Below are 26564 nucleotides of genomic sequence, written 5' to 3'. Positions count from 1 at the left end.
ATAATTTAGTATTAATACTTAATTGTAAAATATTAATATACTACAATCCAATATTAATAATTAATTATAAAACACTTATATTCTATAATTTAATACCAATATTCAATTATTAAATATTAATATTTAGTTAATAAAAATATTAATATAATATTATAACAATAACTAGTATTCAGTAATTAACATATTAAAATATTCCTTCTTCTCAAAACACCCCGTACAAAAGAACCCTACGGAAGAAAAAGGATAAACTGCGTTAAAAGGAAAGTTCCTCTGCCACGCGAACAAGACGAGGATTCTTAAAATTTCAAGCACCGCAAACATCGTCGTCACTGTCTTCGACGGTATTTCAGAAAAGTTCGTGACATCAGAAAACGGTTCTCGATTTACGAGCGACCCGATGAAAAATTCGAGCGTCAGGATGCGAGGGAGCAACGCTCTCCGAAGAATAGTGGAAGTACTTTTCACGAGGGAGTGGTACGATGTCCTAAAGGCGGAGGAATCGATTATTCCAGCCGAAGTTGTAAAAGCTTAGGGTCAGTCGAGGCCGTAAATCTCGAGTGGTAGGTATGTGCGGAAAGAACGGAAACGAACGATCCACCCGAGCACCCTTCGTTACAATGTTTGTCCCTGTAAAAATTCATCTCGATCGCGACAAGTCGATTCTTCGCGTTTGTCACGTTTCACGCTTGGATTCGAAGGCGTGAGTTCAGATGCAATTTATGTTAGTAATTTTTACGACCAAGACCAGAGTTTATGGCATCCCGATGAATTAAAAACTCAATGGCTGAGTTTAACGCGTCTATTCGATGATATAACTTTATGTCCTGTTATCATCCTCTCTTTCTTTTTACTTATAATGGAAATGTTTACTGTGATTTTAAATTCTGCCAGGCATAAATCACAAATAGAATAACGAATTTTATTATTTTACTTTGAATCCCCAAAATATTAATTTCTACTGATTTACTTTAAATATTTGGAATAAAGGATTTTGATATATTACTTTAAATACACTGGATTTTACTGTAACTATTGAGTATGAAGAATTTTAATATTTTGTGTCAAATATGGAGAATAAAAATTTTAATATTCTAGTTTATACATTGAAAATGAAGAATCTTTGTGTTATTTTACATTATAGAAATAAAGAATTTTAATATCTTATTTTAAATACCCAAAATAAGAAATTTTAATTTTCTACTTCAAAAAATTATTATTGCAATTTAAATTGGGATAAATGAAGAACCCTTGTGTTTTACTTTACATTACAAAAATAAAGAATTTTGATATCTTATTTTAAATACACAAAATAAGAAAATTTAACGTTCTGCTTCCAAAAATGATTATTACATTTTAAACTTGGGATAACTAGATTTATTTTGGACAATTTTGCCATTTTAAACTCTGTGAATAAAGAGTTGTATTATTCTACAACTCCTGCAGAGAACTTTAATATCCTATACTAATGACAATAAATTTTGGAAATTAAGGATTTCAATTTAATTTAATTTACTTTTGTAAAATGAATTCGTCTTTAAATAAATGAATTTTAACACTTTCCTTTGAATTATGAGGATACTGAATCTTAACATTTTACTTTACATTCTACTTCAAATTTAAGAGATAACGTATATTTACAATTTAATGAATTTTAATGAATTTCTTTACCGTTGCCTAATTTTTTATGTTACCTATTTCCTTATAACATTTTGTTGTTTTATTTTCAGTCATCAACCTCGTGTTACAATTTCACACATGTACCAGAATTACCAACCGCGAACGAGCTAATTGCTATCTATATTTCAATGAACACCGTGTATTATAAATAATGCTAGATTCAAACGTTTCTGCAAGTCTACGTTGGATACTCTAATTGGTCATTTTTACAACGTGTAATTTGTGTTACGACCTCCCAGGGTATCCATCACGTCACTAAATTCGATAACCGCTTCTACAAATTTTTGTAGTTCGATGACTCATTAAGCTCTACCATCTGCCGATGCATACTATACATAGCTCAAATTATCGCGGCGGTTGTGACGATAAGATCTGCGAATCCTGGCCTTGGCTTTTCGGTATTACGTTTTACATATCTGTAAAATAACAAGCTATAATTTGGTTTGTAAATTTTTGATCGTTCATTTAATAAGATAAAACTTCCAGCTGGTAATACTGGTAAAAATTATAATCAGCTGATTTGAGATTGATATTTAAATTTGAAATTTACGCTGTTACTGTAAATATACCTACTGAAATATCCGGAAGATTAAAAATATTAAAATTTCGTTTTTTGATTTTTGAATTTGTGATTAAATATATAATTTCACGTGAGATAAGAAGTAATAATTTATGAGAATAATTTAATCTTAATACAATATCTTGAATAATACTGATTAATTTTGTGTGCCATTTACTTATGAATAAAAGTGTATTGAAAAATATAATAATAAATAATAAAAATATAATTTATCTAGTATGTACAATGCAGAAATATTAAAAAGAGTGTCTTAAAATTTAACCTAGCATTAACTGGAATTTTTATTCTTTATTTTAATTAGAAAAGGAATTCTAATTATTTAAGGTTTACTATTACAGTATATCTGCTATAAATAAATTTTTTGAGTCTAGCATAATTGTATAGTAACAAGGCTATAATAATATCATGGAAAATAAATGAAACGAGAATGAAGAAATGTAGATACATATGTAGGTATGGCATTTTAGGTCACATAGCGTTGCAGAGGGTTAAAAATATTGCAAGATCGGTGTTACGATTGTGTCACGTGAAATTACTTTCACAGCTTTCATTCTCTGATGCAAATCTCTAACTTTCCTTACAGACAATTTTAATAAAAGGGAAAAAGATATTGAACTCGAGAGCACAATAGTCTTAATTTGTGAAAACGAAGTCGATATATATTCACTGGTATGCGTGTAGACAATTTACATATAGCCAATTAATTACTGGAGATTTTAATTTCTTTTTAACGCAAACCATCAATTCTGAAGAATTCCTTAGAGAAGCATTTACAGTCAGCCCAACTATTTATGATAGTTAATATTATAATAATATTATAAATGATATGAAGAAATTAATTGTGGTAGACTAACAAGAATTTCTAATTTACAATGGCAAAAGATGGATATAAACCTAACAAATTTAAACAGCCAACTCATCCATTCCTATGAACCCTTTCAACGGTATATATAAGTATAATTCAATTTATGCGAGGCAAACAGAATATAAGTAGCCAGAAATGATCATCTATTATGCAAATCCTATCATCTTCATATTTATCAGTCTTGGAAAACAATTGACATAAATTGCATTCACAAGGATATGCTGAATAATTACTATATGTACACAGAGTGATCTCCTGTGTTTGTTCATATATTGAAAAATGTCAATTAAATAAAAATTAGTGAATTTTATATTAAACTCTGCTTCCCATAATTTCCAACTTTAAGTTTAACATGGTACCTTGTGTCTTATTTCTCCTTTGATAATTACTTCACCATTTACCAATAATAATTGTTAGGTTTCAATTTCACCTATAAATAAATATAATATATAAAACAATTTAATTTCGATATTAACTAAAAATTATTCAATTAGAAAAATACGTATAATAAAAAAAAAATTTCATCTTACTGATCAGAACTAATTTCTCAGATGCGTTCATTTTCGAAAACTGTTTACCGCTGAAAGGGTTCACGAAATTGCGTAAGAGCCATTTCGTGTGACACCGGGTTGACAGGGGCGCCACCGCGCATGACGCATTTCCGACGACGTCGACCGAGCTAGAAAGTGCTGCTACCTGTTGCCTGGCTTCCGGCTAAAAGCATCCACTGGAATTTTGATTACGAGTGAAAGACTGTCAATGGTGAAACACGTAGCGCGTGAACGATATAATTAGTCATTTTCCCACGTAAGTGGCTGTCACCGATTTCTTCACCATACTTGTTATAATACCCGACTGGTAAACATCTTTTTACAAACAGATTAGATAACGTCAAATTCATCTAAAACATTCACTGCCTGCGGAAAAAGAACACGTATAAACACCAGGATTAGCCAGCATGGAATAAAAAGGAACTTTCTCGTTGCTTCGCAATGATTCATTCAAAATTGCACCGAATGTCATGTGTACAAACAAAACGAGTGAAAGTCTTTCGAAACGCGACACGTGTTTGCCGTATTAGCTGCACCGTCAATTACATCCCATTTGAACTAGTTTCAATTTTAACATTTAAGTGAATTTCCAACGTAAAATCGCGCAATTTTATTCTCATCAAAATCTCTATACGCGAACTTTCCCAAATAACGAAAATTTCGTTTATTTTTCACGTGAGAAATCGACACAGAAATAATTGAATTTCGTGCAAAATTTCAAGAAAGTTAATTTAAAAGTACACGCTTTCACGAAAAGTTTGTGATTAAAAAAGTTTGATATTAGGAGATATCTGATCGTTTAACAGTATATTAGAAACGATAGATATATGATAACTATCTCTTCGTTAATAAACAGTCTGTGCGTGATATGTTTTGTAGAACGGAACACGTATTACACTCGTATCACCATGGGCATCGTCCAGAAACACGCAAACATACTAAAATGTTTAATGCCTAATCAATTCTAAGCCTTAAAATTCCAAAGCTAGAAACACTGACGTTATTTCAGCACAATTATTTCCGTTACTTTAACATAACCTACATTTACCGACTAACCAAGTAAGCGTTTAATTCCGAGTTCCGAACTACTTAAATTTAGGTTTCTAGAATTGCTTCCGATCACTGTCCCGATGAATGCCACAATTCCTAATCAGTGACCGACATATCACGACACTCGCGAAGTACACGTTTAAAACAGAATTCTTAACCGCTGGCCTAAACATAACGCGAAACCAGTTCGCTCTACTAAATGAATAATTGCAGCGATCACGTTCGACAGCCGGGCGGCGTCTGCTGACATCTATACGTCACCGAATAAAGCTTATCCCGGTGATTGGTGCAGCGATCGGCATAACAAGGGCCATACAAGGCGTCAATAACTATAAATGGAAATGGTGGAAGGAAAGATCGCGAGTTCCGAGTCGACAGAGTTCTTCTTTCCCTGTTGGTAAGAATCATCGTAGTTTCTCGGTGTATCGTCGACCGGTCGCGCGAGTGACGAACGGTCGACCTGGCTCCGCGGTAGTCGATGACAGAAACGGAAACGCGAGAAAAAGACAAAGAGGAGAAATAAGGTAGGAAGATAGTGGACGAAGGTGTACGCGCCGGGAATGTCGGATACTCGTCGCATATAGTAGCGCAAAAATGATCACGACTCGGGTTAGATCCCTCGTTTCCTAGGAACGATCCACGACGTGCTTCTTTCCTACCATATATGTGGCCCCTTTGCGTCTGTCGATCCGGCCGCAATACGATCGCTATATCGAAAATTTTATATTTGTCTACGAGACGTTTCCCGCTTATGGGCTGCCCGCTACCGGCCAATCGTGCTACCGATGCGCGCACCTCGTATTTTTATGTATTCTGTGCGCAGCGTCGAAAGGGTGCGTAGTGTGTCCGAGCAACCAGACTAATGTAAATCGTTTGTTTGTATCGGCTCGTAGCCGTGCGTGATTATTGTGCTCAACTAGTTCTATATTGATATGAGGGCATAAACGAACCGGGTGTGATAAAGAGTTTCAGCTTCTTTCTTCGTTTTAGGCATTTATGTAAATTTAATTCGATATTCTGCCCTTAGAATTTTTGATACACACTAATACTGATATATTACGCTAATATAGTATAATAAATTATACTATAATATATTATATCGATGAAATAGTGTAATGATACGTTATATTAGTATTATATATAAGTAATAAAATAAATATATTTGTATTAATTTATAGCATGCATTATATAGTGACTTTATTATATTAGTGTTATATATATCGTAATGTATGTAATTTCAATTGAATCAGAATTCAAAATATGCTATAGACGTAGAAACGAAAAAAGTGTTTATCACGGAGATAAATACGGTTGTCAGATAAATGAGATAAGGTAGCTATAGAAACTTAAAAATGGAGGGAAAAAAGGAAAGGAAAGGAGTAATGTATAATACTCATACAATGATATTGCCTTATGTAACATTGCTTCCTATTGTCAGTAGAATCGTGACAAAGTACAAAAATTAGTTAATAACTAATTTTTGATTGAGTTTGTGTGGAAGTAGACATTTAATAACGTAATTAGTTAACTTTTTGAATAAATAATAACGGCTTTAGAATAAATTTGAATTTTGAGGTTATAATGTAAACAATAAATTACTGATATATAAAACCATAAAAATCAATACACAAACTTATGCAAATCAGTATATAACTGTACCAAACGTATTGTTAAGAATATTTTAGGTAAAAAATGAAATATAAATTTTTGTAAATTATAAGAAATCAAAATATATATATAAAAAAATAAAAAAATAGAAATAATTCTATAATTATAGTATTGCATTTTTTACTGATATTTGTTTATGATAATATATGAAAAAATTGCAAAGTTTGCACATTTTCAGCAATATCCCTAGCAAGACAGCTTGTAGGTTGAAATAACGCTTCTTCAGCCTCAACTGGATTGACGTGCTTAAGTCATTATTAATGTTTTTTTAATTTCTAGTTAATGGTTTCCAATCTTTGTAATTACCGAACCTTTTATAATTCCGATAGCATTAACTGCTCAAGTAAAAACGATTTACGTGTTCGTAATACCGTGTTCATAATTTTTCCTTTTTTCCGATGTTACCGTATAACCTTAATTTCAAATTCTGCAATTTTTATTTAAACCTCTGACTTGCTATGAGTGGCCTATTTTCATACTTAAAAATCGAAATCGGAAGTACAACATAATGCAAAGCCGTATCTCGTAAATCTAATAACGAAGCATACAAATTTGTATGCAGATGCGCGCGGTTTATTTCGGAAGTCGATCGATTCTCGATGTATCTCGAGATTGTATCGCAATTATGCGGTCGATAACGACGAGCGAAGATCACGCTCAAATGAGCCGACCGATTTGCTCGTAATCTGTATCTCAGCATGTCTATCCCATTACTTCCCGATGAACCTTGATTCGAAACAGCTTTCTTTTTCAAGCTGCATTCATAGTCTAAATTATCGTATCCTAACAACTTTTTACCTGTGCAAGTTTTTACTATCTCGGTTGGGTAATTTACTGCGCTAAACTTACCGTTTCAAAGGTGTTCAAAGAAACAACGATATAATTAATCTTTCCCTGAGCTGTGAATTATAAGCTATTTGGAGAATTATAAGCAATCACCTGATCGTTCTATTTTTTTTTTTCACGAACATCACGCCACGAAATGTAAACTATTCTTTTACCTAACCTCAATTTCGGCAGAGAGACGATAAGGGAGAGAATGGTAAACAAACCTAGGAAGTGTCACGAGCGTAAGGCATAGTCGATAAAATGTTTATGAAAAGAATTATCGGTGGTCAATAACTTATCGACGGAAGATTATCGACACACCGCTTACATTGGTAAAAATCAAACCAGACAAACGGCTTCATTTCGATTACTTTTCTTTCAACCACTTCGCCGCGTTGGAGGATTACGTTTCGCGCACATCGATCCCAGCCGTCGATCCGGACGCCGATTGATCACTGATCGAAAACGTTGACAGAACACGAATCAATTTTTCGCGGTAATAATACGCTTACACTTCGTCACACAATTTCGAACCACGGCCTTTGATCGTTGACTTCCAATGAACAAGCACATCAAGCGTTTATTTGTATGCACAACGCGTACAAAGTAACATACGACGTTCAAAGTAGCGCGTCTCGGCACAAACTGAATGTAAACTGACTACCGATCCACGCTACGGTGATCCAAGATGCCCGCAAGTGGCCGCTTTGCGTCCGATTGGTTGAGGCCACTGATCTTCCCTGCTAAACAGCCATTCAGCTCTACGGACGCTTCCGTTGTTGTGGAATAAACGCGGGTAATTTGAAATTATTTTAATGTTTCATCGCTTTCCAAAACTAATAGAATCGGTTAAAACTAATTAGTTAGCGATTACTGATTCTGTTATTGATTCAAATTTTCTTAATTAATAATATATTTATATTCGTATAAAAAGTAGATTGTGCGAATTAATAGAATCCGTGTATTAAAATCGTACGTATTTCCATATAACCTGATTTGGTGATGAAGATAATTATTCACACAAATTATGCAAGGTTTTATATGGTTTCCACGAATAAAATATTTCTATCATTGAGAATCATAAATAATAATTGTTAAAGGAGGAATTTTAATTATTTTTTTTTCAATTTTGTGAAATGCAATAAATTTGTCATACAATTGTTTATAAAATCTGTACTTGTTTTGAATGAATATTAATTTTCAACAAATGAGAATTAGCTTTAATACTATATTTATGGTATAAAAATTATAATTGTATAAAAATGTATCTTTTTGTTTCTGAAATAAATGGACTAATTTTAAATGTTACTAGTAACGAATCCATTTTATCCCTATTATTTCCCTATACACTATATACCAATAAACAAATATAAATTCTTTTTGTAGAAATATCTAGATATTAGAAAAATACCTCAAATTTTGGGTAGCAATAAATGTTAAGTAACTTGTTCCTTAAATATTCCTCTTTAATATGAATAAAAATAAAAATATTTCAAAAATGAATGAAACGCCTTGTACGTAGTTATATTTGTTTGACTATTTATAAGCATGACACTAATGGGCTTAAAGTGTCCTTTTGAAACGCTTAATTTCTCTATGTCTTCCACGTTATATTCATCACTTCTCGCATTAAAAATCAGGTAAATACATTTAGCAAGTATAAAACGGTAATGGACTTTGCTAATGTATATAGCCTGTTGCAAGGATGATATATGGGTGTTCTATGAAGAAAATTGTTCCAACAGGTTTGGTCGGATCTAGCTCGTTAAAGCAAACCGCAACTATAAACTGGTAAGTTCGCTAACTGTTGTCTCGTTCGATTAATTATGATTAATCATTTGCACCAATTCGCTTGGCACAATAAGAATAAGCTGACGTATCTCGTTTCAGGACAGAGCAGATCCGCTTCAGGCAATTGTGTATCGCGATGACGTCAATTTAATAGGCCGATACACAAATTACGAAATACGAGTGACTTGGAGCGAACAGTAGCAGGTAGTTAATACACGTCAGGCATGCTTTATCGCTATAGTAATCGACATAACGTGTACTCACATTTGTCGACAGCTGGCTAGTCAACGAGTGGACCTTCTCTTGAGCGTCCACGAGTTCCCGTCGTAATTTTCTCAGCTCGTGTGCCTGTTTCTCCTCAGCTGAACTGTAGAGACTGCTTGCTGTCGATACCAAAGATACAGAAGAACCATGGACTGAAGGCAAAAGAAGAGAAATTTCTTCTTTTTCCATTCATTTTCAATAAAAGAAAAAAAAAAGAAAAATAAAAGGTGAAATTGCAATATATAAAGCTATATGCTTAAAATAATACACTTTTAAATTACATATCTTTGTCATATTCTCCTAATTTCAGTCTGTTATTAATTTACTGCTGGGTTACAGAGATTTGTCAGGGCTTTGGTGAAAATTGTATTGAAAAAGTAACGACAGCTTTAAACGGAAACTCACTATCATCATCCTTATGCACGTGTTGATAGAGATTAGGTGGCTGTCGAGAAGTGTGTGTAGGCGTTGGAGATGTCGGCTGAGACCAGTGTTGTCCTGTACACCCAGTAGATCCTACAGGAACACTGTAATATGGTTCAACGCCTACGCCCATTCCTATTCCGACACCGACTTCCTCGCCGACAGAGGATGATGCTCCACTTCCTCTAGCTAACATTGACGGATACATTTTCTCGCTTTTCGTGGACCTGCAAAAACAGAGGTTTAACCATCTGAATCGCTGATAGAATATGTTACAATATTATATCATAAACGCCTTCGAAGATCAGTAAACAGTTCTATAATTAAATTTATTACTATAATCTACCAGTGATAATTATTGGTTATTTACAACGATAACGCGATATTTTATTGCACGATAACGATTACCTAACTGTTTACATCTTCGAAGAGCAAGAAGCGCGCGACGTGCGTCGATAAATATGTCTAATATCGATGTTTAAAATAGAGAAAACTTTTAAATAATTTACAAAGTTTCATTAACTTTAGATAGAGAGAGAGAAGGAGAGATAGAGAGAGAGAAAGAGAGAGTGTTTGTATATGTTTCGTACGCGAGATACCTAAGTATTTATCTCCAAATAATAGAAAGCACGATTATTGAATATGTACTTATAGCTCGTTACGTTTGGTTGCATCCAGAAATGAAATTAATGAAAAGAGCAGAGTTAACATATACTCCTGAATACAGTTGCGTGTGTACGTGTGCCCTCGAAATGGAAATTTTCAGATGCGAAGAAACTGCCATGGCTCGAATCACGAGAGAGCTCGTTAAGTTTATTCAACGGAAAAATTCCACATAGATCGATCGACTCGTCGGACAAGAATTCTTCGCATCTGGTGTTCGGTTTACTTAGGACGTCGATGGGAACACGTCTGTCTATCCAGCGAGTGTATACGTAATTAGTCGATCTGGAAGAGGCTCCTAATTAAAAGATAAATTTCCTTCCGTCTGAATGTCGAGTGCCGCTTCTCGATCGTGTATACACTCGTAAGGTTTTGCGAGAGTACAGGGAAAGGAAAGAGATCAAATAAACGTTGAAAATACGTAGTTTCGCGAAAAAGTATCTCGAGAGAAATCACGTTACACGAAACTTTGACTCACTGTACACGGCAAGTGTGTTACATACATTTGCAACGTATAATCTACTTATCACAATCGACATCAAAGGTGTGTTTATTTTACAAAGTCTCGCAGTCTTACATGCTCGTGAAAGGATTCCTTTCCTTGTACAACAGAGGAGTCGTAGATAAGCTTCAACATGCGTACGAATAAGCATAAATACAAAGTACGGAAAGAATTGGAATCGCCTTAACCAAATGATAACTAAATTACAATCGAGATGGATGATACAAATGTAAAACTCGACGTAAGTAAATGCACATGGACACGTGTGTTGTTGGTGCCGTATAATTGTCACTCGTGTGTACGTGTAGGGCATAGAACCCTGGAAGGTTTTGTTCTTTCAATACTTATGCATGGAAAACAGGCTCGACGAATGTGTATTCTAGATTTTCGCACTACCTTGGGAATGTCCTGTCCCGCAGATGGCTAGAACGGTATCAAATGATCTGTATTATTTCACCGTAAACGGGCAATTGCTCTCATAGAGTGGTTAATTATAAAAAGAATCAGAGAAAAAGCTGAAACTGATCGTTTTAAAAAATGTGGTGAAAAATTTGCATCCTCTAGGCATGCATCTATACATATGGATGTATGCAAATGACTTCTAAAAATTTCGTATAAAATTGTGAAAACTAATGCACAGTAAATAGACTATTTTATAAATTTACCTAATGGAATTGCTTCTGTTCAGCCTCGGTGGAGCCGGGGATCCTGTAGAATCTCTTTGATGTATTAACAAGCGAGCGTGAGTTAAACTGGCTCTATGTGATCCTAATGACTCTACACTGTCAGCCTCGCATAATCCCATTCCTGAAATTAGAAAATTTCGAAAACTGTTTAGTATGCAGACCATAAAATATACTTTATAGAATTAATAAAAGGAACAACATAAATAAACGTTTCTTCTAGCAATCAAGACTTATCATAGCAACTGTTATTCGCTCAAGGACCTTTCTAATAAGAAGATAAATCTTGAAACTGGACTAAACGTGAAACAAATTAGGAGTAACCGAAGACTTACCTTGGGAACGTCCACTTGGTGTGTATGTATTGCTATGTCTCATCCAGGATGTAGTATAGGGACTATTGGGAGTATAATATCCTTGAAGATCAGGTGCAGCGTAATTGCTGCACGTATCACTGAGACTTCCATCCGAAGGTTTGAGCACCCGTGGCGAGAAGGAAGTGGTGGTTGGTCCTGCACCGGATCCTCTTTCACGATGGTGCGCGGATGCGAATAGGGCCGTGAATTCTGGGCTACCAGGTTTTGGTAAACTCTGCGATCCGAGCATAAGGCGATCTCGCACTGATTGAGAAAGTTGGCTAGCACTCGGGCCCGTGAGGCTGTAACTCTTATAATGATGTCCCTGATTGGATGAGGAAGAGTTAGCCTGAAGTTCAGTGGTACAGGTTTGAGTACCGCCAGACACTTTAACCTGCAACGATAAATTAAAGCGGATAACCTATTAGTTAAGGTTCATCTAATATCACTGTATGAAGCGTAGAAGAAACTTTGTAATTCGCTAATATAAACTCAACGGGAAGCGAAGTTAGCTAACCTTTGTTCTTGGAACTGCGCTAACTTGGGCAGTTCGCGTAGAATCTTTGCCACCATTTTGAACTCCGTTGGGACTGGGACTAGTACCAGCGCTGTGTCTCTTAACATATCCAAAACTCTGAGGTACGCCTCTAACTTTACTGCTGCCGCTCGTCGATGTTCCCGATGAAACTTTCTGCGGTTTTTCTCCGTTCGCATATTCAGCCATGGCCTGTTTCCGATGTTTATCCTGTAAGAAATTTATACAGTCAGTTTATCAGAATATGGAAGATCCGAGCAATCTAGACAATTCCGAAGTTACATGGAGGAGAGACCGTGGGATTACAGGTTCGGTGCAAAGATAAAATTCAAAGACTGCACATTAAGCTAGGTAAAACTGGCTATCTGAAAAATCAATATTGTCCGGCACAGCAACGACATACAAAGGGACAAAACTGTATAAATGTTTACCTGGGATCGCCTGGAGGGACTAGGACTCGGAGGTGCGCCCTCCTTGTCTCTCTCCCGATCCCTCGCAGCTCCAGCCTCGATATATTTTTTCCATTGCTGGCTGTTTGAGCTGCAGTTCGTCGAGCTGTTCAAGCCTGGCTGTTGCTGGTGTTTGAACGCCGAGTTGTCCGTTTGCTGAGAACTGTCCGACTTTTTCACATGCGGATGATGGCCGCTGCCAGGATGTCTGGAGCTCACCACGCGGTATACCAGGTTGCTACCCTGCTGTGCACCTTGGGGGGTGGCCGAATTACTGCCACCCCCCACAATCACGCCTCCACCACCCGGCACCCTCTGTTCGGACAAACAAACAATTTTGTGTTATTAGTTTACTCGAAATAACCTTATGCAATTATTAACCCTTTGCACTCGAGAGGCGCATCTCAGTCGCCATTTAATCTGATTTTAAAGATTAGACAATTACCCAACGATACGTGGAATATCGAAGTATAATAATTCTACGTCTTAATTTGCATACGATTTCTTATTTACCGTTTTAGAAATATCGTCGACTTTATGGCAAAAAGTCTTCGAATTACTATTTTCATGTAACGAAAAAATCGCCAAGTGCAAAGGATTAAAACTACTTTTCTTTTGTATTTTAGTATTTAACTAACTTGCATCGTAAGCGAATATTTGCGCGGAATTTTTCTGGTTATTATCACCAAAGCGCAGATATGTTTAATTTGCATACGATTTCTTATTTACCGTTTTAGAAATATCGTCGACTTTATGGCAGAAAGTCTCCGAATTACTATTTTCATGTAACGAAAAAATCGCCGAGAGCAAAGGATTAAAACTACTTTTCTTTTGTATTTTAGTATTTAACTAACTTGCATCGTAAGTGAATATTTGCGCGGAATTTTTCTGGTTATTATCACCAAAGCGCAGATATGCGCGCTAGTTTCTTGTACGCGAGAACAAGTCACTAGCACTAGTTTCTTGTGCATAAGAACAAGTCATTAGCGCTAGTTTCTTGTGCATAAGAACAAGTCACTAGCGCTAGTTTCTTGTGCGCGAGAACAAGTCACTAGCGCTAGTTTCTTGTGCTTAAGAACAAGTCACTAGCGCTAGTTTCTTGTGCATAAGAGCAAATCACTAGTGCGCAATTAGTGGAAAGTGAAGATTGCAAACGGATTAAAGTATTTTTCCTTAATTTTTCCAATATATCATCTGACAATAACATTACAGAAAGCTCGAAAACGTTGTATAGTTTGTTTATAACGAAAAGGAGGGAAGATTCATTTTATCAGTGTGATAACTACTGTGTATCTATATGTATTTACCATTTCAAGTGTGAAATTATTAAATTTAATTTTTCAAATTATTTTCAATGTATAACTTTATTGAACTAAATAAAATTAATTCTTTAATTATGAATTTAATTAATTCTTAAATTAATGAATCTTTGTGTAACGCCATCTTGCTTTTCGCTTTCTTATCGCTTTGAAATATTTCTATCTTTATTCAATAAACAAAATTTTGGTGATATGAACCAATTTTTCCCCTTTTTCGAATGATGTAAATGAGTTAATTTAGTTCACCCCATTTTAATATTGGGGACCAGAATTTTTACATTAAAGTTACAAATTAAATAGCTCTAAGAATTTATGATCATATTTATATGTGCATACATATTGTTTTTATTGTTATACACGTATTGCATTTGTTACATTATGTCATAAATACTTCTGATTTTATTATTAACGTTAAATAAATATAATTTATTATTATCAATATTAAATAAATATTGTCTTAATCCCAATAAGAAGCTTAAAAATTCTAAATAGGAATTTAAATTCAAATGGAAATGACAAAAGGTTTGTTGTATATGAATGGAGCAGCAAATATTGGTTTGTTTCATTATAAATATCGTTTCAGTGGATTGTATAGTCTTTATTGGTAATAATTATACTCATTATTAGATCATTCTCGCGAATAACGCATTGCTAGTAAATTCTCGTTATTCTAGGGATTTTAATGGTTAAAATTCCTCGAATTACGCTAATATATGAAAACGATCTCTCATTTTATTCGCAAACACGAAATCTAAAATATTTTAGTTTCTGTTTGGAGCCATTATTTTTTTTATCTAGATAATCATATTCTGAAAGTAAAATATGACAATGCAGGAACAGGGATTAACCAGTGTGCTTAACGAGCAGATATTTCAAAGCGTAACGACGTGTCACATATCCGCGTAAAAGAATTATAGCTTCACAGACAGGGCGCCTCCTGATTATGCACATTTATTTGCAATTTCAGGAAGTCGATTTACATGCCAATAAAGACTTTTTGCCGCGAAATTCTTGTCAGCAGCCTTTAAACGCCTAATGGGATATCGATGCAGCTGCAATTGAACTCGCGACCTGGGTCAAGGACTTCCGGTGAAGTTGATTTCACTATTATCGATTCTTGAGCACGAGGTTTGCCAGAGCCAGAACCCTCAGAGCATGATTCAGAACAGGGCGCCGTGACGGCGCGGCGGCTGCTCCAAGGGGTACAAAACCTCTCTTGACTACCAACCGACCTTTATCGTTTCAACTATGAGAACACTACAAGTCAAATATTTCATCCTTTATATTCGTTCTATATTCGACATTTTATTTATTTTAAAAGCAGACCACGAAAGCAATTTTTTGCAAAATGAGTGGATCACTATAATGCATTAATGATTCTAAGGGTTGCTTGATAAATGCCTTTATAGTGATTTTTGCTATTTAAATTGTCTACGTGTGAAATATTCCATTCTTTATTTGTTTTATATTCGATATTTTAATTATTTTAAAATCAAATCACGAAAACAATTTTTTGCAAAATGAGTGGATCACTATAATGCATTAATGATTCTAAGGGTTGCTTGATAAGTGCTCTTATAGTGATTTTTGTTATACAAATTCTCTAGGAGTTAAATATTCCATTCTTTATTTGTTTTCTATTCGATATTTTATTTATTTTAAAATCAAATCACGAAAACAATTTTTTACAAAATGAGTGGATCACTATAATGCATTAATGATTCTAAGGGTTGCTTGATAAATGCCCTTATGGTGATTTTTGCTATTTAAATTGTCTACGTGTGAAATATTCCATCCTTCATTCGTTTCATATTTGACATTTTATATATTTTAAAATCAAACCACGAAAACAATATTTTGCAAAATGTGTGGATCACTATAGTGCATTAATAATTCCAAGGATTGCCTAATAAGTGTTTCTTTAGTAATTTTTGCTATTTAAATTGTCTAGGAGCCAAATATTTCATCCTTTATTCGTTTTATATTCGACATTTTATTTATTTTACAATCAAACCACGAAAGCAATTTTTGCAAAACGAGTGGATCACTATAATGCATTGATGATTCTCAAGGTAGCTTCATAAGTGCTTTTATAGTAATTTTTGCTATTTAAATTGTCTACGTGTGAAATATTCCATCCTTCATTCGTTTCATATTTGACATTTTATATATTTTAAAATCAAACCACGAAAACAATATTTTGCAAAATGTGTGGATCACTATAGTGCATTAATAATTCCAAGGATTGCCTAATAAGTGTTTCTTTAGTAATTTTTGCTATTTAAATTGTCTAGGAGCCAAATATTTCATCCTTTATTCGTTTTATATTCGACATTTTATTTATTTTACAATCAAACCACGAAAGCAATTTTTGCAAAACGAGTGGATCACTATAATGCATTGATGATTCTCAAGGTAGCTTCATAAGTGTTTTTATAGTAATTGTCTATGTGTCAAATAAATCTTTCATTCACTATATATTCTATATTTTATTTATTTAAAGATTAAATTGTGACCGTCAAGTTTTGCAAAATAAATGAATCACTATAATGCAGAAATAATTATAAAAATTGTTTAATGAATATTTCTACAGTGCAATGTTTACTATATAAACTCAGTGCAAGTCAAAATATTTCGTCCATTGTCCCTTCCATTCCATTTTATATTGAAAATATTGTTCATTTTAAAATCAAACTATAAACAATTTTTTGTTGTAAAAAAAACGAATCACTATAACGCATTCGTAATTGTAAATATTTCTTAATAAATGCTCTTCCACTGAAATATTTGATAATTCAATTTATTTAATAAATATAATAACAAATGCAAAATATTATTCGAAATATATATACATATATATATTAGTGAATAAAATAAATTCGATTAATTCGAAAAAATTAAATCCGGAAGATTCGTTTTGTATAAATGATACCGAATTTATACATATGTACAATTTGCAGTGCAAAGATGTCTGAAAATAAATGAAATTTCGCAAACGTAATTAAGATTTTACTCCGAGATACTACCTCAAAATTACTTATGTTAAATTATGATAACTCATATTTTAAAATCAAATTGGGAACACAAGTTTTGGTATAATGAATGAATCAATATAATGCACTAATAATTACACACGGTGCTTAATTAGTACTCTTGTAGTGAAGCATTTAATAATTAAATACAGTATAAAACATGAGCTTCGTATAATCAATGAAAATGTATAGACATGTATACATTTAGCAATATTTAATTAAATTAAAATAAATAAAAGTTCGTAATCCTAATAGGATAAAATCATTTATACCTAAATTTATTTTAATATCTATATTTTAATTACTCCATTTTAATTATTATTCAATATTCAATTATTTAATTCTCAATCCTTTCATTTATTTTAATTATTTAATTTAAAAATCTAATTATTTATTTTCAGAAACGTGTATTATACACTGACAACTCTCACTATGTGCACTTTACATAGCGATTAATAACTTTATCCATGAAGCGAATGAACACAGCCATAACCTCCAATCAATGTTCAAAATTAAACATTCGATACACTTTTCATTTTTTAATTAATTATACTCATCGCATTCGTTATACTTTTTACCGTATTTATTATACTTCATAAAATCACATTCACTACTAACCACAAAAATTTACGATTCATAAAAGTACAGATACAACTCGTAAAGTGCCAAAGCTTGCTTAAAATCACCTCACCCTCGGTATCTTCAAACACCAGGATCGCTACAATGATTTTAAATGATCCGACAAATCGACCAAATAGACATTCATTGATCTTCCCGTTGATTCTTTCCAATCCCTCTGCCCATTTACTACACAGCGCCACCACGCAGCGTTAGCACGTACCAAGTGACTCATGGGGCTAGAAACGCTACCTCGGGTTTTTACTACCCAGGTCGTAAACGTACTCTGAGAAGGCCATAAGCCAGACAAAAGATCCCCGTGGGTCAAACGCGGCTTTTTCTCTTACTGCCCTTTAAAAGCGTGTTCACACCGATCGAAACGCGGTGACGGTAATTCCCCGGTTTACATCACCACGGAAGAAACGCTCGAGGAACAATAAATATTCGGCGACTTCTTTACGCAGGGACGACACTACCGCCGCGAGAATTCAAATAAACCAGGCCTTCCTTTCGAGTACGGGACGCGGTGTCGGCTACGCTTTTATTTCATCTTTTTCAGTTCGTTTATTTTCCGAAACGGCCCCCTTTTTTAAACGAATAAATGTTAGGTTCCAGACCCCGTTAGGCTGCACTCGAATGGTGAATATGTAAAAGAATGCTAAAAAAAAATATACGAACGTAAGAAATATTCGGAATTTGGACAAAAAATTTTTTAATAAATTTTTATATATTTTTCTGTCCTAAGAAATTACCGAATATTACTGAAGCTAATAGCAAGATGATAATATTTGTAAATTTAATCTTAATTTCTATAACAGTAGATAAGATAATATTGTTCAATAATATAAGATAGAAATTCAAATATATATAATAACAATAACAGTAATAATAATAATATAACATTATAATAACAATATTAATATATCATAACATAATATAACATAATAACAATATTATCTTATCCACTATATATATATATAGGAGAATTAATTTCAATTAATTCCAATTTTTTACTTTCTGAAAAATAAAAAATAGTCAAAAATAAACTCACCATTTTCTACTTTAACTTCTGACGTATCACGTATGTATAACTAATAATACACCAACAGCTCCCTCACTTATTCCATATTGATATCAACAGTTTAATAAATTGATACACTAAAGTCACCAAAAAATAATATACAAGTATACTAAGTTTTTAGTATAATGTACTAAATTAATATACTATGTAATATACTAAGTTTTTATTGTAAGTTGTTATCACCAGTCAATTATCTGAAAATTATTTTTAATTACAAAAAAGACTAGTAATTCAGTAGCAATTTGTCAGGATAATTATAGTTAATTACACTTCTTCATGTCACATTAAACAATCACCCACATAGTTTTACAGTCAGTGAACCGTAACACTTAATTTTACGATAATTTGGTCTGCCTGCAAAAGTGTTCTTGACAGTCAGAAATGCGTAAGCTCACCGATACACGTGTCCATGAGTTTCGAAGGATCGATAACGGTGAAATACCTGTGTGAACATCGAATGCGTCATTGCACGGGATAATTAAGGGATATCCCCCGAGCAGAACCACCCTTGTTACCCTTCACGACTAGTGCAATTTAACTGGGGTGCCTATTTGTTTCAGACACTCTCCATTCGCTACGAATTTCAAATAGCTTTCGACATTTATTTAAGTAAACCAATTTATCGATAGAAATCTTATTTTAAATCAGACGAAGATCAATACATTTCTAATTTTATATTAAATTTCAAATAGTTAAGTAAAAGAGAACAAATATTTTCGTGTTTTACTTCTTCCATTTTTATCTACTGAAAAATAAAAATCAATAGAGCGATATTGAGGTTAGAATTCGAGTATTAGACTAATTATTTATATATATTTTATACGTATAGTTCAGAGATTAAGAATATCGTCGGTATTCCTTCTCGTGGATATTAATATACTGCACTGTTACTGCATGAACATAAATGTGTCACTGATTACTTTTCGCAACGTTCGTGGAGAAACACGAAACCTGAAAGGCGCTCTTCATTGACCGCAACCGTGCAATTTTCCCCTATTCAAGAGTCACTTTGTAGAGAAAACAGGAAGGTGTGAAGCCAGTCCACTGCACGAAACACCACTAAATATTCATTACGACGTCGGAATATCCATCTTCGAAAATTATAGGGGTCTGTTTTCCAGAGAATTAGATGATTTCATCGGAGTTTCTTCGAACACGCGTTTGTTTGGTTGGTTACGTTCGAATGAGATCGCGATCGATGATAGTACACGGAGGCGACGCGAGATGGCAGCATCTGCCGCGAGAAAATAACGGAGAAATGCTCCTTCGACAGTAGTACCGCGGACGTTGACAGTTTTACATCACCTTCGATGAACGTTACGTTTTCACGAGTCGGACGAACGTTAACTGCCGACTGCCGAGGGTCGACGATCCATTGCTCACCGACCCTGCTCCCCACTTTATACCGCGATACTACTTACTAACGCTCGGCTACCGAATACTCCACCGGTTGTACAGGCTGACACAAAAAATATCATGGGCGAAACATTAACGAGCAGGAACTCGTGTGTGATCTGCTATAGCCAGAATGGAATCGTTCACGTACCGTAAGTTAATAGAGGAATAAAAATTTATGCAACTTCTAATTTTCATAATTTTATAGAAACCAGAAGAGATGACTTGGAAATGAAACTCATCTTGGTTTGAACATGTAATATCCGTTTTAATCTTACGATGAAGGTTAGGTTTGCCATATTTAAAAACATTGAGAGGAGACCATAATGGATCTTGTTCAGTATGGTATTATATTAATTTGTTACTACACTATATTACATGTAGCGTATTATATACATTTTTCTCTTCTTTATTATAGTATATTATTTATTTATTATTAGATTCATCGAATAAAATATTTTTACAGTTTATAACATGTAATAAAATTTCTTCAGTTTTTTAAAATATGATTTCTTATTTGATTCTTTGATTATCACATTCTGGAATTATGCAATGTGTCTTATGCAAGATTTTGAATTTATTTAACAGGATAAATATAATTTCACCGAGTGCTCTCGGTAGATTTGATTTTCTCAGACATTAATGAATAAATTGAGTGGAAATTTGTAGAAAATGCATAAGTAATATTTTTTGACATTAATTTTATGATCTTTCCTCATTTTTTATGTAATTTTCAGATTTATTCTAATTTTGGATGAATTTCATAATAAAACTCATTCAGTATTAATTCTAAGCCGTTATTCTCAGCTATCCAAATAACAAGCAATTAGTTGGTGTAAAATTCAGAGAATCTGATGGATATGACATGATTATTTAATTGTAAGTTTGATTATAACTTACTAATGATGGTTAATTTTCTAGCAAAACCTTATATAGTTCATGAAATTTCTGACTATAGACATCTACCGGTATAGTTTGAGTTTGGTTTGAAACTTCAAAGTGAGTTACATCTCTGGTGTCCTATCTACTCCATGCGCAGTAACATCTTTGGAGACTGAAGTTCTAGTTTGAGGTATATAGATTCTTGATTATTTCTGATCTAAAATCCATATTTCAGTACCAGGAAGAACTCAACCGACGAAACGAGACTCTATCGGTTTTGCAGTGAAACACAGTGGGTTCGTTGGATATAGTTCGTTAGAGACAAATCACGAGAACCCATTTTCCATATCTCGGTACCTTCCCAGTTCATTTCAGATGTCGATGCAGGGTACAGCTACTATAATCCAATCGTTTTGCTATTTCTTCCCTAGCCAGACGGGATTCTGCCTTAATTAGAGTCTTTAATGTTTCGTTATCGAATGTTATCCGTTCGAAAGGGTCAAGAACCATTTAAATATTTAAAATATATCCACCGTACTTTTTATAAATATTTTCAACTGCATTTCTAGCTGATTATATTAATATTCTAATTTTTCTTTTTTTCAGTTAAAGGTACTGATTTTGGGATTCACAACAGTAGAACATATTATTTAAACAAGATACTGACAATTACTTATAATAAGATAAGGAGAAACATTATTTATATATAGAATAACTTGACAGTTATATGATGTATCTTATACATACTTACATGAGTTAACTAAATTTTGTATTATAAAATATATATAATACCATGTAAAATTATCATGAATAATTTGAGATTTCGAAGTTAAGTATTCCCGTAACTGAAAGTTAATTATTAAGATGCCATATTCAAATAATAAATCTCTTAAGATTTTCTTAAAAGTATAGTCTATCAAAATTTCTCACAAGAACTTAAAAATAAATAAGCTTTTAGAATACTTTTCAATTACAATTAATACATAAATTATTTTATTTTATGTAATAATTTTAATTGTATTATTTAATGTATCCATATTCAAGTTTGCTAACATTGAGAACAAGAAATTTCTTATTTTTCATTCTTCAAAATTATATATGACACATATAAGATACTTCTTACAAAGAATTGTCGCAATATATCATTGACAAATTAAAAATTCGCTAATTTCCATGAAACAAAAATAATTATAAAACTTTGGAGATTTCATTTCTTTGATTAATATGTTGGTATTTAAATCTACACCGGCATTTAAATAACGTAATTTGCATCCAAAGCAGAGTAAAAGAAACACTGTTTTGTAAATGATAAGGTGCCACGCGAGCCACACCCCAACGCTTTTCACCCTCTTTGCTTTATCCGGAAGGAAGGTGGCGGATTCAAAAGGCGGGAAAGGAACGTTACTTGAAAACTGATTACATTTCGAGTCAGGGGTTCTGGATTCGAAGGAGGAAGATCGAGGATTATCCTACACGGATTACTGCCTATAGAAGGAAGTAACTTTTCAGGGGGAAGCGTATCATATCGAAGAACCCTTTAACTCGACTTTCCTGATCATTTAAAATGACCGTGGGATAGGAATTTAAAGATTGCAGAAGAGGAAATGAGAAATGTCTTTTCCATTTTTAATAATTTATAGAAAAATAACGTTCGATATAAGTTACATGGAAATAATGGTAAATTAGGTTTAATTATTTTTCAGAAATGGATATTAATATCTAAATTATTATTATAAGTAGTAATTTTTATTTTATCAATTATTTAATTAATTCAGTAAAGTATTAAGATGATCAATTTTCTAGTAATGGTAATAGTAGTAACTCACAAAGATATTTCATATTATTATACTATTTACAACTTTATCACATCTATTATTTAGATATCTGTGTATTCAACCTAAAAATTTAAACAAAAATAAAAAGAACTGCAAATTTTATATCATGAAAAATTAATAACAAAATATTTCAAATTGATAATAAGTGTTCAAAATAAATATTTTAAATTTCCTTACAATATTAATTATATTATAATTTTATTAGAGATATCTTTATAATTTTCTTATAATTTATAAAATTATTCTTCAAAATTTTCTTATAATTTCAATCTTATTGTGATATTGCTAAAAATTTGTCATAACTCATAACTACATATTCATGTTATATTTTTATTAAAAATGTTCTTATAACTTCCTTGTAATACATGAAAATTATTTTTCTTACTTTTCCTATAATTTTAACGATGTCATATGTCATGGCAGACCTTTTAAACGCGTTTTCAAACGAAAGAAATAAATAGCTTCGAGTCATGGCAAATTATTACTACCTAAAGCGAAAAGGGATATTAAAGTGCATTGAAATCAGATATTATTTTGCACGTCATATCCGATTTTACCTATCAACGACAGATTCTGCATGCATTCATTTTATCTTTTCGCGTTTAATTTATACATTACTACACGCGGATGGCCACGGAGCATGTAGTCCACGTAGAAAGGTATAATCGCTTTTTATCCACGATGAATCATTTTACCCGGTGAAACATTAAAATTGATAATTCGTATAAAACGATTATTAACGCAGCCGTTGGTACGTCTAAATTATCAACTGAAAAGGACGATAATCTGTTTGCATCTGCAGTCTGCATCCAAAACATTTTCTGCATTTCGCTTGAAAATTAGCGCTCGTTAGCAGCGATTGTAATTCGGGTAATGAGCAGTTCTTATTTGTTCGTAATGTTCGTATTACCGGCCAAATACCTCGAACAAAATAAACGAGGTACACGCTGAATGGGTATTCATAGAAAGACGGAGTAATTGCGAAAAAGAGAAACGTGTACCCTTCGCCACCCATTCGCGTGAATGGCGGAATAACGCGAAAGAGATAAGCAAAAGTAAAGAAGGAACATAAATTACGCGAAAAATCGTAAAATTCATAATGCGGATGAGTTTTATTACGGTTTTCAATAAACCGAGTCTACGGTTGAAGGAAACCCGCGAATTAACTGCAGCGACATCTACAACGTTCATACTTTCAAACATAACCTCTCCGATGTTCGAATATAAACGCGAAACAAAAATTACTCGTTACTATTTATTACATCGTCTCAAGTCTGCAACATCGTTAATTAAACGGTACACTGAATATACAGTAACGACGCACAACAGAAGCTTTTCTGGGATAAGTGAAAGCTGTGCGAACCGATATAACCTTGTATAAGAATTTTTATTTTTATTTTACACCAGTTATTAGGATACACAGTCGGATTTTCGTTACCGAATGGTTTCACGTGTACCGTTGTTAATATAATACTTCTGAAAATAAGAAAATAAGAAAATTCTGCGGTTTCCAACCGCTGCTGAATATACTGTGCATTCGAGGAAAGAAGGCCCAGCGTGTTTACATCTTCACGACTGATTAATCCTGCTGATTTTCTCTTGATCACAGGCAATGACCACTATCGGCCAAAAATCATCATGGATGAAGATCATCCAGTGAGATAGGATATGGCGGCATCGACGTAATTTTTGAAGTTATTAACCCTCGCGAAACGGTAACGGGGTCTCTAGAGACCCTGCTTCTTTATCTACTGATTGTGAGACGAAACTGCGTGTGTAGTTGATAACTGACGCCTGGCCTAAAATTTGAGTGTAGTGAAGAGGGGGAAGGAGGGGGCAACGTCTGCAGGCCCCACTCTTATCATTGTACTATAAACAACTGACCGAGGAAGAAGTGCAACGTGAAGAGCTGCAACGTCTCTAGCTAGCAGTATTCAGTGAGATAGCAAAAAGAATAGATTGACTAAACACATCGTACGCCACTGGATCATTTATAATACTTCTTATTCCCTAAATACACCATCCCAGAGTCCAGACGTGAATCCTGTCGAACATGTCTGGAACGAATTGGAAAAAAGGATTCGAAAACATCATGTAAAAAGCAAAGCAGACTTGAAGGATGTTCTTTTACAAGAATGGATTAAAATCGAGCTGAATTTTCCAAAAGGTTAGTTGATTTAACCCTTTGCACTCGAGAGACGCCCTTCAGTCACCATTTGATAAAATTTCGTACATCGATATTAATGAATATGTGAAATTTAAGATAATGTAACAGTGTGAGAGGTATCGGAATCAAATAATTCTAAGTGTTAATTATTATAGGTTTTTTATTTACTGCTCAGAAAAATATCGTCAACTCTATAGCAGAAAATCTTTGGACGCCTATCCTTCTTTAGCCAAAAAATCGTCGAGTGCAAAGGGTTAATGCCCAAACGATTAACACGTTAAGTTCACGTCGGTGCCCAGGGTCTAGCCCAGCGCTAGACTTTCTGTTCGGGCCCGGCGTTCGGGTCCTCAGGGACCGGCCCAAACTAGGACCAAAAGGTGCTAACTTTCGGTGTGAAATTTTTCGCCATCTTTGGATCTAACGTTTAGAAATTCCTGTTATAACAATTGGTACAGTATCTCCGAGTTTTATGATTACTTCCCCCGCCACCGGTGGCCCACTTGACGGCCCAGTCTGAGCCTGAACGGAACAGCAAGCAAAACGGCCTGGGCACTTAACGTGCTAACGGAAGTCCTTAAAAGGAAAGGAGGGCCAACTAAATGATAATATTTAATTTCAAGTCATTTTTAAACGTGTGGCCTGGGCACTTAACGTGCTAACGGAAGTCCTTAAAAGGAAAGGAGGGCCAACTAAATGATAACATTTAATTTCAAGTCATTTTTAAACGTGTTTATTCGAGTGTGCCAATATTTTTGTCCACCCATAAAATGTTCAATAAATACATTTTTGTTATTGTTTCGTGAATCAATGTATTTATATTATTGCTTCTACTGTGTAATAAACTAGAATAGATAATAAATGAATATATCTAAAAGTTTTTCTTTCAAACCAATTTGTTTAGTTGTTACAAGCACTTGTACCACAACAACCATGCTGTGCCTATACTTTTGTCCAGCACTGTATGTCTTCATTTTATGAATTATTTTATGAACTATCATAATACGAGGCACATTATCTTGGCCACTGAAGGTACGGGCAGAAAACTGAACGAACAAAAAGAATCATCACTGAATGAATCGCGAAAGATGTCTAAGTATTATATAGTCTAGGTAACGGTGACAAATATAGTATGAAATGTGCCAAATGTTCAATATTCACATGTAAAGAAATTGTAATAAAACATAATAATGTTATATGTACCCAGTGCACATAAATAACAAATATGTTTATATAATTTTACATTTTTTAAACAAACTCTTTTCCTACCAATATTATAAAAATTATTATATAATATCCTGCATCAAAAAGTTAGGTTCAAAGCATACATAGTAAAAATTTAGATATGGGTCA

The 26564-nt window shown here is 33.6% G+C and overlaps 1 protein-coding gene across 1 annotated transcript in view; it reads right to left on the bottom strand.

Annotated features, from left to right (window-relative positions):
• The window catches only part of sick (sickie), a 276632-nt gene that overhangs the window by 85176 nt on the left and 164892 nt on the right, over positions 1-26564 (bottom strand). Inside the window, exons 7-12 of the mRNA XM_017907427.1 lie at positions 12868-13200; positions 12419-12646; positions 11881-12295; positions 11528-11669; positions 9680-9924; positions 9275-9426 (exon numbers count right to left, since the gene is read on the bottom strand). Coding sequence (XP_017762916.1) covers positions 9275-9426; positions 9680-9924; positions 11528-11669; positions 11881-12295; positions 12419-12646; positions 12868-13200 — 1515 coding nt within the window. The remainder of the gene's footprint in view (positions 1-9274; positions 9427-9679; positions 9925-11527; positions 11670-11880; positions 12296-12418; positions 12647-12867; positions 13201-26564) is intronic.

Source organism: Eufriesea mexicana, unplaced genomic scaffold, assembly GCF_001483705.2.
Source record: "Eufriesea mexicana isolate 0111107269 unplaced genomic scaffold, ASM148370v2 scaffold8039, whole genome shotgun sequence".
NCBI classification, from domain to species: Eukaryota; Metazoa; Arthropoda; class Insecta; order Hymenoptera; family Apidae; genus Eufriesea; species Eufriesea mexicana.
This window is presented reverse-complemented; position numbering and strand designations above follow the sequence as displayed.